This window comes from Eptatretus burgeri, chromosome 9 (genome assembly GCF_056783735.1).
Source record: "Eptatretus burgeri isolate ZD-2024b chromosome 9, Ebu_testis_v1, whole genome shotgun sequence".
Taxonomy (NCBI): domain Eukaryota; kingdom Metazoa; phylum Chordata; class Myxini; order Myxiniformes; family Myxinidae; genus Eptatretus; species Eptatretus burgeri.
The window spans coordinates 61,516,391-61,528,890 of record NC_140969.1 but is presented as its reverse complement, the minus strand read 5'-3'; the positions used below and the strand labels follow the sequence as shown (position 1 = coordinate 61,528,890).

Sequence of the window (12,500 nt, the reverse complement as noted above, 5' to 3'; positions counted from 1 at the left end):
TCTCTCTCTCTCTCTCTCTCTCTCTCTCTCTCTCTCTCTCTCTCTCTCTCTCTCTCTCTCTCTCTCTCTCTCTCTCTCTCTCTCTCTCTCGATACATTAGGTGTGTTCTGAACCTCGATTAATTTTGACCCCAAACCACCATTCATCCAATCGAAATACTGAATTATTACTGGATATATTGTGCTTGTCCGAGTTCACCTGATAGTTTAAACCAATAACACCTTTACTTGTCATGGAGATGTACGTATCAGCAAGTGGTGTCATCCAGCCAGAGCACACCAGAGCTCTGGCACCTCAATCCATCCGACGTGGAGCTACACTCCGCAATAGTTTAAAAAAAAAAAAACACCCATGTTCATGTTCGGTTGAGTAATTGTGCTTTGTGTGATTTCACCAGTTTCATGGTCAAATAATTAATTAGGGTCAAAGCTAATCTCCAAACCTGGATATGTCAATACGTTGGACACTTTGTCTCGGGTGTGATATTGTAACAATACAGGTTATAGGCAACACAGGCCTGTATGAATTGCCAAATACAGCATGGTCCAGAAGCGAGGCAAACTTTCCAACCATTTTATATCCAGATTCAGTGAATTATCTTAAATTTACACCCTGGAAGACGTGAAGGCATGGAAAAGTTTGGATACTTCCAACCAGTTGACGTCTGGATGGATCAGTGATGTGGCTGTTCTTGCGAAGAATCTTAATGGATATCAAGTTGTGTGAACAAGGGTACAAAGGTAGGCCAATAATACATCAATGGATACCACGTTATATAAACGAGGATAGACCTATAATCAGGCCCGTCGCTAGGGGGGGGGGCATTTGGGTGCAATGCCCCCCCATGGCGCATCTGGTGCCCCCCCCCACTTGTACACCACCCATTTATGCCATGTTGCACCCTGTGAACAACTTAGTGTTTAAGGACGAGCGCCCACTGTGACCTTGCTGTTTAAGAGTTCACCTGTGTGAACTAAAACCCTTATTCCAGATGTTCAACGTGGTGAATAATAAGGCCTTCTTGGATAAACTGTTCTTTAATAATATCCTTCTTTGAATAACAGTCAAGAGATAAGTGTGCGCTTCCCAGCTCATCTCCAAAAGCAATTGGCAAGACAATACAGTCCAAGCCCACAAGATAAAAGATAATAACTCAAACACCAACACCAGCAGCCAAGACCTCGTGTCGAATGTCGATGTTGTGGGTGGTTATATATATATATATATATATCGTGGATCATTTAGTTTTAAGGAATAGCCAATCAGCGTATTCGATATGGAGACCCTATTGAGCAGGTTACCTGATTGGTTGTAAGTTAGTTATAAATGTAATATTGTCATAATATGATAAAGGAAAAGACATAAATTTACATAATTAAAGATGAAGTGCACGTGCACCACGTGACCTTCACAACCGGTCAACCCTCATCTTACAAAAGTAATTTTATAATAAAAATTAATAATATGTGTGTTTTCAATCGTGCTTACATTTGAAATTATGCAGATAAAACCTGTTTTTGATGGATGGATCATTTAATAAATAAAACCGTCAACCGTGAAATCTGGCGAGTCGTGAGATTAGTGCCGCGAGTCGTGAGATTAGTGCCGCGAGTCGCGAGATTAGTGCCGCGAGTCGCGAGATTAGTGCCGCGAGTCGCGAGATTAGTGACGCGAGTCGCGAGATTAGTGACGCGAGTCACGAGGGACGAATCACAGAGCACGAGCTCGCAGCAGGAGAAAAGGACGTGGATGATGGATATACGAAAATGGCTCAGAAAAGGAAAAAATGCAAGCGACGAAAATGAAGAAGATGATGAAAGACATGTTGTGGGAGGAGGAGGAGGAAAAGACGATCATGTCGATGAAATACCGACAGAAGCTGGCCAACCTGGCCAACCTGGCCAAGCCAGCAACGTCAGCCCTGCGGCTGTAGCCCCAGTGCAGACAGCCGAGTTTCCACGCTCGGCGGCGCCTCGGGGTCGGGTGTGACTGTCAAGCTGCTTCCCGATGATCTTGGAAGTGAGAGACCGAATCGAGTTGTTCTACAGTGGTACCTTGGCCATCTGTGACAGAACAAGAGTCGCTCGTTTGTGTCCTCGTGATACCAGACTAATGAATGGCTGGAATACAGTGTGCAGACACGTGCAGCATTTTGCTGTCCATGTGGGAAGTTTAAGACCGCACGTGGCCCAGTGGACTCTACTTTCACAGAGCGAGGCTACCGGAATTGGAAACATGCCGTGGAGAAAGGCAGGGGGTAGGGGGTTTCACAAACACGCAACTTCAAAGTAACATTTAACTTGTGTTTTGAGGTGGAAGGAGAATGAGAGGCACATCGATTGTGGTAAGGAGATTTCCACACTCCTCAATGCTGACCAGCTAAATAGAAACCGGTACTGTGTGTCTGCTCTTATAGATGTTGTGGGATTTCTCGCCGACAATCAGATACCTTTTAGAGGGAGCCTTGATAATTTTGAAGATATGTCAGATGGGCACGGTGGGCTCTTCCTCTCACTTTTAAACTACACACTCAAAAGACACTGAGCTAGCCAAAATAATAAAGCATATCCCACGAAACGCAAGCTATACTAGTCCGGAAATGCATAATGAACTGATCTGCACATTGAGTAATGTTGTGACGGATGCCATCGTGGAAGAAGTGGGCACATCGTGGTTTACCATCAAGGTGGATGGGACGAGGGACCCCACTGAATGTGAGAACATATCAATCATCATTCGCTTTGTATCGGCATCGAATGAAGCAACAGAGCGTCTACTCACAATAGCTACAACCGACGCTGGAGATGCAAAAACATTGACAGACCTAATAATTGCAGAGCTGACAAAAACAGGACTTGACACGTCAAAAATATTAAGTCAGGTGTACGACGGGGCTTCGGTAATGGCTGGGAAGCACGGAGGGGTGCAAAAGTTGTTGCAAGAGATATTGGAAAGAGAAATCCCCTATGTGCACTGCTTAAATCACCAACTCCGTCTGGTAGTTATCCACGCACTGGCAGCAGAGAAAGCTGTCACTGATTTCCTCGAGGTTTGTTGTTGCCCGTACAAATTCTTAAGAAAGCCCACTGTTGCTGCACAGCATAAAGGTGAGCGGTTAAAACGACTTCTTGATCAAGGGTGGACGGGACATTTAGCCACCGTGTCTGTGATCATAAGATCTTTTAAGGATATCACATCCTTACTGTCGGAGATTGATGCAGAGCGCACCTACGGTGCAGAGATGAGGATGGAGGCTATTGGGCTTTTGTGGGAAGTCTCTGGGCCTGCCTTCATGTTCATTGCTATCTTTGTACAAAAACTGCTGATGTTGTTAGATGGCCCTAACAGACTCTTGCAGGCAGAGGACATGGACTTGCTAACGGGGTTGGAACTGGTGGCGAGTGCTACAGAGTGCATGAAGAAACTCCGCTCTGAGGATGAGTTCACTGATCTGTGGAACAAGGCCAACGATGCTCGCACTTCTACACCTGCACCACCAAAACGGAGACGCACAATGCATAAGGACTTAGAACAGTTTGTAGATTTGGAGACTACAGGACAAAACAACGACAATGACAAGACGGAACTACAGAGGATTTTTACAGCGCAGTTGACACTGTGCTTGGCGAGATCGCTCAGCGCTTCAGTGAGCGCAACACACAACTTGCCCGTTCACTCGCTGCCTTGAATCCTGAAAATGGCACGTTTTTGGATCCCCACTTGCTCCAGCACATCATGACATCAACAAAGTCAACCATCAGTGAAACAGAGTGTGTGGTTGCAAAGCAGTTTATTTGCTCACAGACAGAAAAGCAGCCAAACGAGAGATGGACAACACAAAAACTCCTCTCAACATACCACAAAACGCTGGAAGCCATGCCAAGTGTAGTGACTGCTATGAGACTTGGACTAACATTTGGTGCGTCCACTGCCATGTGTGAAAACTCATTCTCAACATTGAGGAATGTCTTCACTGACCACCGACGGTCCATGCGCCATGCACGCAAGGCACAACTGGTACGGCTGGCCTTCGAGAGAGACCTCACACGTAAATTCCTGAATGAACGGAAGGAGAAGGTCCTCACAAGATTCCACACCGAGACGCATCGCCTGCAGCTCTTCTGGCAGTGAGTGCAGCGGTATAAAAACTATACGAGGGGTTCAGATTGTGTGTGACTGCTGGTGATGAGTGTGTGGTTGTGGTTGCGGTCAGCACCCGCCGTGGTTGGCTGCTTTGTACTTCTGATGTTTAAGTTAAATGTTGTGTTTGGTGCTTTGCATATCCCATATCTAGTGCTTTGTGCATAACCTTACCTCTGTGTAATTGACTGCTTTAAATGCGGACCTTGTGGTATCTTCAGGCTGGTCGGATTTGCTGTTGATAGTTTGACGTGATGATCGCAGGTCATAGCCTACTGTATCTTATTTCAAAGTGCACTGATTCTGGTGCCAACCTCCCCCGTTTCGTCATTGTATCTCTGGTATATTAATTTTATAATGCCAATTCTTGACAACACCTTGTGTAAGTGCTCCTGAATTGGTGCCAATTGTCTAATCATTGAATATTTGCATTGTGAATGTGCCAGTTTGTTGCGGCTCTCCTGCATTCGAATAATTTTAGGCCAAAAACATCGGAACATATTAAATCTAGCTGAGATCAATTTGGCTAGTATGCGACGGCAACCTCAGTATAGATGTGTCAATGCTGCATGAATACAATAGTATACCAGGTTATCAAAAAATTAATTATAATAATTGTTCCCCCCCATCCAGTTCATATGCCCCCCTTAATACTGAGCCCTGGCTACGGGCCTGCCTATAATACATCAATGGATATCACGTTGTATGAACAAGGATAGGTTTATATATCTATAATTCCAGCTGTGTGTGCGTGCGTGCGTGCATGCATGTGTGACCGCTGTTTCTCGACAACCACTGGTCCGATCTAATTGAAACTTGCCAGCTATATTGCTGGGGACCTGAGTATGTGCCTTTTCAAGGTTTGATATTAATCTGACAAGTGGTTCCCAAGTTACCAATGACAGGACGCCATTTATTTACCAATGACAGGACACGTTGCTGCGTAAGCATGGCCGATGGGGAAGAGAGCCTCAGCCGCGTTCTCCATTACGGGTTACAACGTACAGACTTCCGGATGGTGATGACTTAGTGTATTGTAATAATTTCTCGATTTCTTTTGCGCATTTATAGATAAACACAATGCCCCAATCCAGTCATCGTTTACGAGAGCGAAGGAACGGCCTGTGTGGTTGCTGTTTCTGGCACATGGTTTGAAATTTTTTTAATTTAATTTAATTTTTTTATTTTGGGGGGGTTTGCATGTACGACCACGCACGTACGGGCACACACGTACGGCCACGCATGTAAGGGCACGCGAGAGCGAAGGAACGGCCTGTGTGGTTGTTGTTTCTGGCACGTGGTTTGAAAGGTTTTTTTTTTTTGTTTGTTTTGTTTTTGCACGTACGGCCACCTACGTACGTACGGGCACGTACTAGTAATACATAAATGGCTATCACTTGTATGAACAAGGATAGGCCGATAATACATAAATGGCTCTCAAGTTGTATGAACAAGGTTAGGCCGATAAATAATACATCAATGGCTACCACGTTGTATAAACAAGGATAGGCCGATAATACATAAATGGCTCTCACGTTTTATGAACAAGGATAGGCCGATAAATAATACATCAATGGCCACCACGTTGTATAAACAAGGATAGGCCGATAATACATAAATGGCTCTCACGTTTTATGAACAAGGATAGGCCGATAAATAATACATCAATGGCCACCACGTTGTATAAACAAGGATAGGCCGATAATACATAAATGGCTCTCACGTTTTATGAACAAGGATAGGCCGATAAATAATACATCAATGGCCACCACGTTGTATAAACAAGGATAGGCCGATAATACATAAATGGCTCTCACGTTTTATGAACAAGGATAGGCCGATAAATAATACATCAATGGCCACCACGTTGTATAAACAAGGATAGGCCGATAAATAATACATCAATGGCTATCACGTTGTATGAACAAGGATAGGCCGATAAATAATACATCAATGGCTATCACGTTTTATGAACAAGGATAGGCCGATAAATAATACATCAATGGCCACCACGTTGTATAAACAAGGATAGGCCGATAATACATAAATGGCTCTCAAGTTGAATGAACAAGGATAGGCCGATAAATAATACATCAATGGCTACCACGTTGTATAAACAAGGATAGGCCGATAATACATAAATGGCTCTCAAGTTGAATGAACAAGGATAGGCCGATTAAATAATACATCAATGGCTATCACGTTGTATGAACAAGGATAGGCCGATAAATAATACATCAATCGCTACCACGTTGTATAAACAAGGATAGGCCGATAATACATAAATGGCTCTCACGTTGTATAAACAAGGATAGGCCGATAAATAATACATCAATGGCTACCACGTTGTATAAACCAGGATAGGCCGATAATACATAAATGGCTCTCACGTTGCAGATACAAGGATAGGCCGATAAATAATACATCAATGGCTACCACGTTGTGTAAACAAGGATAGGCCGATAAATAATACATAAATGGCTATCACTTTGTATAAACAAGGATAGGCCGATAATACATAAATGGCTCTCAAGTTGAATGAACAAGGATAGGCCGATAAATAATACATCAATGGCTACCACGTTTTATAAACAAGGATAGGCCGATAATACATAAATGGCTCTCACGTTGTGTAAACAAGGATAAATAAATAATACAAAAATGGCTACCACGTTGTATAAACAAGGATAGGCCGATAATACATAAATGGCTATCACGTTGCATAAACAAGGATAGGCCGATAAATAATACATAAATGGCTATCACGTTGTATAAACAAGGATAGGCCGATACATAATACATGAATGGCTATCACGTTGTATAAACAAGGATAGGCCGATAAATAATACATAAATGGCTATCACGTTGTGTAAACAAGGATAAATAAATAATACAAAAATGGCTATCACGTTGTATAAACAAGGATAGGCCGATAAATGATACATCAATGGCTACCACGTTGTATAAACAAGGATAGGCCGATAATACATAAATGGCTCTCAAGTTGAATGAACAAGGATAGGCCGATAAATAATACATCAATGGCCACCACGTTGTATAAACAAGGATAGGCCGATAATACATAAATGGCTCTCACGTTTTATGAACAAGGATAGGCCGATAAATAATACATCAATGGCCACCACGTTGTATAAACAAGGATAGGCCGATAAATAATACATCAATGGCTATCACGTTGTATGAACAAGGATAGGCCGATAAATAATACATCAATGGCTATCACGTTTTATGAACAAGGATAGGCCGATAAATAATACATCAATGGCCACCACGTTGTATAAACAAGGATAGGCCGATAATACATAAATGGCTCTCAAGTTGAATGAACAAGGATAGGCCGATAAATAATACATCAATGGCTACCACGTTGTATAAACAAGGATAGGCCGATAATACATAAATGGCTCTCAAGTTGAATGAACAAGGATAGGCCGATTAAATAATACATCAATGGCTATCACGTTGTATGAACAAGGATAGGCCGATAAATAATACATCAATCGCTACCACGTTGTATAAACAAGGATAGGCCGATAATACATAAATGGCTCTCACGTTGTATAAACAAGGATAGGCCGATAAATAATACATCAATGGCTACCACGTTGTATAAACCAGGATAGGCCGATAATACATAAATGGCTCTCACGTTGCAGATACAAGGATAGGCCGATAAATAATACATCAATGGCTACCACGTTGTATAAACAAGGATAGGCCGATAAATAATACATAAATGGCTATCACTTTGTATAAACAAGGATAGGCCGATAATACATAAATGGCTCTCAAGTTGAATGAACAAGGATAGGCCGATAAATAATACATCAATGGCTACCACGTTTTATAAACAAGGATAGGCCGATAATACATAAATGGCTCTCACGTTGTGTAAACAAGGATAAATAAATAATACAAAAATGGCTACCACGTTGTATAAACAAGGATAGGCCGATAATACATAAATGGCTATCACGTTGCATAAACAAGGATAGGCCGATAAATAATACATAAATGGCTATCACGTTGTATAAACAAGGATAGGCCGATACATAATACATGAATGGCTATCACGTTGTATAAACAAGGATAGGCCGATAAATGATACATCAATGGCTACCACGTTGTATAAACAAGGATAGGCCGATAATACATAAATGGCTCTCAAGTTGAATGAACAAGGATAGGCCGATAAATAATACATCAATGGCTATCACGTTTTATAAACAAGGATAGGCCAAAAACACATACATGACAAGAACTCATGTTTGCAGAAAACAATGTTATATGTTATGTATGTGAACATCATTGTTGCCTGCTCTGTCATGTTTATCCAGCACAAAGCTTTATCTTCTTTCCTCAACTCCAATAACGACACCAACTAATGTGAAAAATAACAAAATAACTAGTACCAGCAGAGAGGATGCCCGGCTTAATGTCCATCTGAGAGACAACACACACATTTATGAATCTCCCTGCCTGTGAAACACCAGGATGACATTTTATAGCTGAGTCGGGATTCAAACCCAAGCGAGACAGGTTAGAGGCATGTGTGTGTGTACTCCTTAGTCATCTTGTCAGGCCTCACCACATGGTAGTAAATAAAAAAAATTATCTTTACTTCAATGCATAATTGGTTAGTGAGTACAAACTAACTGATCTGACTTTTCTCATGGAATTCTGAATTGTAAGATCAAGTGGGGTGAGTGTTTTTTGTTTTGTCATGGTAAAATGTGTGTACTGCGTTTCATTTATTACTCATTTTGGAGACTCAAATGGTACGGTGTCATGATAAAACTTGATGTGATGGTAGATTTGGCGATGACATCACTGCCATCATTTTGCAGAGCTCTGGAACCTCAAAATTTGGCACAACACCAGCTCGACATACCAAGCACTCAGATTCTTATTATTCTTGACCACTTGAAAAACACAGGAATTTTATCTTTAGTTCTGCAGGGGATTTACACTGTCGTTTTGGCATTTTTGGAGTTCTTGAAGAAAATCAAACAAATGTGTACGGTACGTACTCAGAAAAGACACTGAATAGTGGAGTGAGTGAGTCTCTCTCTCTCTCTCTCTCTCTCTCTCTCTCTCTCTCTCTCTCTCTCTCTCTCTCTCTCTCTCTCTCTCTCTCTCTCTCTCTGTCTCTATATCTCTATATCTCTATATCTCTATATCTCTATATCTCTATATCTCTATATCTCTATATCTCTATATCTCTATATCTCTATATCTCGATATCTCGATATCTCTATATCTCTATATCTCTATATCTCTATATCTCCATATCTCCATATCTCCATATCTCTATATCTCTATATCTCTATATCTCCATATCTCCATATCTCCATATCTCCATATCTCCATATCTCCATATCTCCATATCTCCATATCTCCATATCTCTATATCTCCATATCTCCATATCTCCATATCTCCATATCTCCATATCTCCATATCTCTATATCTCCATATCTCCATATCTCCATATCTCCATATCTCCATATCTCCATATCTCCATATCTCCATATCTCCATATCTCTATATCTCTATATCTCTATATCTCCATATCTCCATATCTCCATATCTCCATATCTCCATATCTCCATATCTCCATATCTCCATATCTCTATATCTCTATATCTCTATATCTCTATATCTCTATATCTCTATATCTCTATATCTCCATATCTCCATATCTCCATATCTCTATATCTCTATATCTCTATATCTCTATATCTCTATATCTCCATATCTCTATATCTCTATATCTCTATATCTCTATATCTCTATATCTCCATATCTCCATATCTCCATATCTCTATATCTCCATATCTCTATATCTCTATATCTCTATATCTCTCTCGATGGCTCTCTCTCTCTCTCTCTCTCTCTCTCTCTCTCTCTCTCTCTCTTTCTCTCTGTCTTTCTCTCTCTCTTTGTCTCTCTCTCTCTCTCTCTCTCTCTCTCTCTCTCTCTCTCTCTCTCTCTCTCTCTCTCTCTCTCTCTCTCTCTCTCTCTCTCTCTCTCTCTCTCTCTCTCTCTCTCTCTCTCTCTCTCTCTCTCTCTCTCTCTCTCTCTCTCTCTCTCTCTCTCTCTCTCTCTCTCTCTCTCTCTCTCTCTCTCTCTCTCTCTCTCTCTCTCTCTCTCTCTCTCTCTCTCTCTCTCTCTCTCTCTCTCTCTCTCTCTCTCTCTCTCTCTCTCTCTCTCTCTCTCTCTCTCTCTCTCTCTCTCTCTCTCTCTCTCTCTCTCTCTCTCTCTCTCTCTCTCTCTCTCTCTCTCTCTCTCTCTCTCTCTCTCTCTCTCTCTCTCTCTCTCTCTCTCTCTCTCTCTCTCTCTCTCTCTCTCTCTCTCTCTCTCTCTCTCTCTCTCTCTCTCTCTCTCTCTCTCTCTCTCTCTCTCTCTCTCTCTCTCTCTCTCTCTCTCTCTCTCTCTCTCTCTCTCTCTCTATATCTCTCTCTCTCTCTCTATCTCTCTATCTCTATATCTCTATATCTCTATATCTCTATATCTCTATCTCTCATATCTCTATCTCTCTATCTCTCATATCTCCATATCTCTATATCTCCATATCTCTCTCTCTCTCTCTCTCTCTCTCTCTCTCTCTCTCTCTCTCTCTCTCTCTCTCTCTCTCTCTCTCTCTCTCTCTCTCTCTCTCTCTCTCTCTCTCTCTCTCTCTCTCTCTCTCTCTCTCTCTCTCTCTCTCTCTCTCTCTCTCTCTCTCTCTCTCTCTCTCTCTCTCTCTCTCTCTCTCTCTCTCTCTCTCTCTCTCTCTCTCTCTCTCTCTCTCTCTCTCTCTCTCTCTCTCTCTCTCTCTCTCTCTCTCTCTCTCTCTCTCTCTCTCTCTCTCTCTCTCTCTCTCTCTCTCTCTCTCTCTCTCTCTCTCTCTCTCTCTCTCTCTCTCTCTCTCTCTCTCTCTCTCTCTCTCTCTCTCTCTCTCTCTCTCTCTCTCTCTCTCTCTCTCTCTCTCTCTCTCTCTCTCTCTCTCTCTCTCTCTCTCTCTCTCTCTCTCTCTCTCTCTCTCTCTCTCTCTCTCTCTCTCTCTCTCTCTCTCTCTCTCTCTCTCTCTCTCTCTCTCTCTCTCTCTCTCTCTCTCTCTCTCTCTCTCTCTCTCTCTCTCTCTCTCTCTCTCTCTCTCTCTCTCTCTCTCTCTCTCTCTCTCTCTCTCTCTCTCTCTCTCTCTCTCTCTCTCTCTCTCTCTCTCTCTCTCTCTCTCTCTCTCTCTCTCTCTCTCTCTCTCTCTCTCTCTCTCTCTCTCTCTCTCTCTCTCTCTCTCTCTCTCTCTCTCTCTCTCTCTCTCTCTCTCTCTCTCTCTCTCTCTCTCTCTCTCTCTCTCTATGGCTCTCTCTCTCTCTCTCTCTCTCTCTCTCTCTCTCTCTCTCTCTCTCTCTCTCTCTCTCTCTCTCTCTCTCTCTCTCTCTCTCTCTCTCTCTCTCTCTCTCTCTCTCTCTCTCTCTCTCTCTCTCTCTCTCTCTCTCTCTCTCTCTCTCTCTCTCTCTCTCTCTCTCTCTCTCTCTCTCTCTCTCTCTCTCTCTCTCTCTCTCTCTCTCTCTCTCTCTCTCTCTCTCTCTCTCTCTCTCTCTCTCTCTCTCTCTCTCTCTCTCTCTCTCTCTCTCTCTCTCTCTCTCTCTCTCTCTCTCTCTCTCTCTCTCTCTCTCTCTCTCTCTCTCTCTCTCTCTCTCTCTCTCTCTCTCTCTCTCTCTCTCTCTCTCTCTCTCTCTCTCTCTCTCTCTCTCTCTCTCTCTCTCTCTCTCTCTCTCTCTCTCTCTCTCTCTCTCTCTCTCTCTCTCTCTCTCTCTCTCTCTCTCTCTCTCTCTCTCTCTCTCTCTCTCTCTCTCTCTCTCTCTCTCTCTCTCTCTCTCTCTCTCTCTCTCTCTCTCTCTCTCTCTCTCTCTCTCTCTCTCTCTCTCTCTCTCTCTCTCTCTCTCTCTCTCTCTCTCTCTCTCTCTCTCTCTCTCTCTCTCTCTCTCTCTCTCTCTCTCTCTCTCTCTCTCTCTCTCTCTCTCTCTCTATGGCTCTCTCTCTCTCTCTCTCTCTCTCTCTCTCTCTCTCTCTCTCTCTCTCTCTCTCTCTCTCTCTCTCTCTCTCTCTCTCTCTCTCTCTCTCTCTCTCTCTCTCTCTCTCTCTCTCTCTCTCTCTCTCTCTCTCTCTCTCTCTCTCTCTCTCTCTCTCTCTCTCTCTCTCTCTCTCTCTCTCTCTCTCTCTCTCTCTCTCTCTCTCTCTCTCTCTCTCTCTCTCTCTCTCTCTCTCTCTCTCTCTCTCTCTCTCTCTCTCTCTCTCTCTCTCTCTCTCTCTCTCTCTCTCTCTCTCTCTCTCTCTCTCTCTCTCTCTCTCTCTC

General features: G+C 42.8%; 1 protein-coding gene across 7 annotated transcripts in view; it reads left to right on the top strand.

Moving 5' to 3' along the window:
- LOC147020195 (sodium- and chloride-dependent creatine transporter 1-like) overlaps window positions 1-12,500 on the top strand; it is a 119,131-nt gene that overhangs the window by 26,623 nt on the left and 80,008 nt on the right. Inside the window, exon 1 of one of the 7 annotated variants that reach the window (XM_085895322.1) lies at window positions 3,973-4,127. The exons of the other annotated variants lie outside the window; for them this stretch is intronic. Within the exon in view, the coding sequence (XP_085751448.1) occupies window positions 4,061-4,127 (67 nt within the window). The 5' untranslated portion in view covers window positions 3,973-4,060. Of the gene's footprint in view, window positions 1-3,972; window positions 4,128-12,500 lie in introns of those variants that run through there. 7 annotated transcript variants of the gene reach the window in all.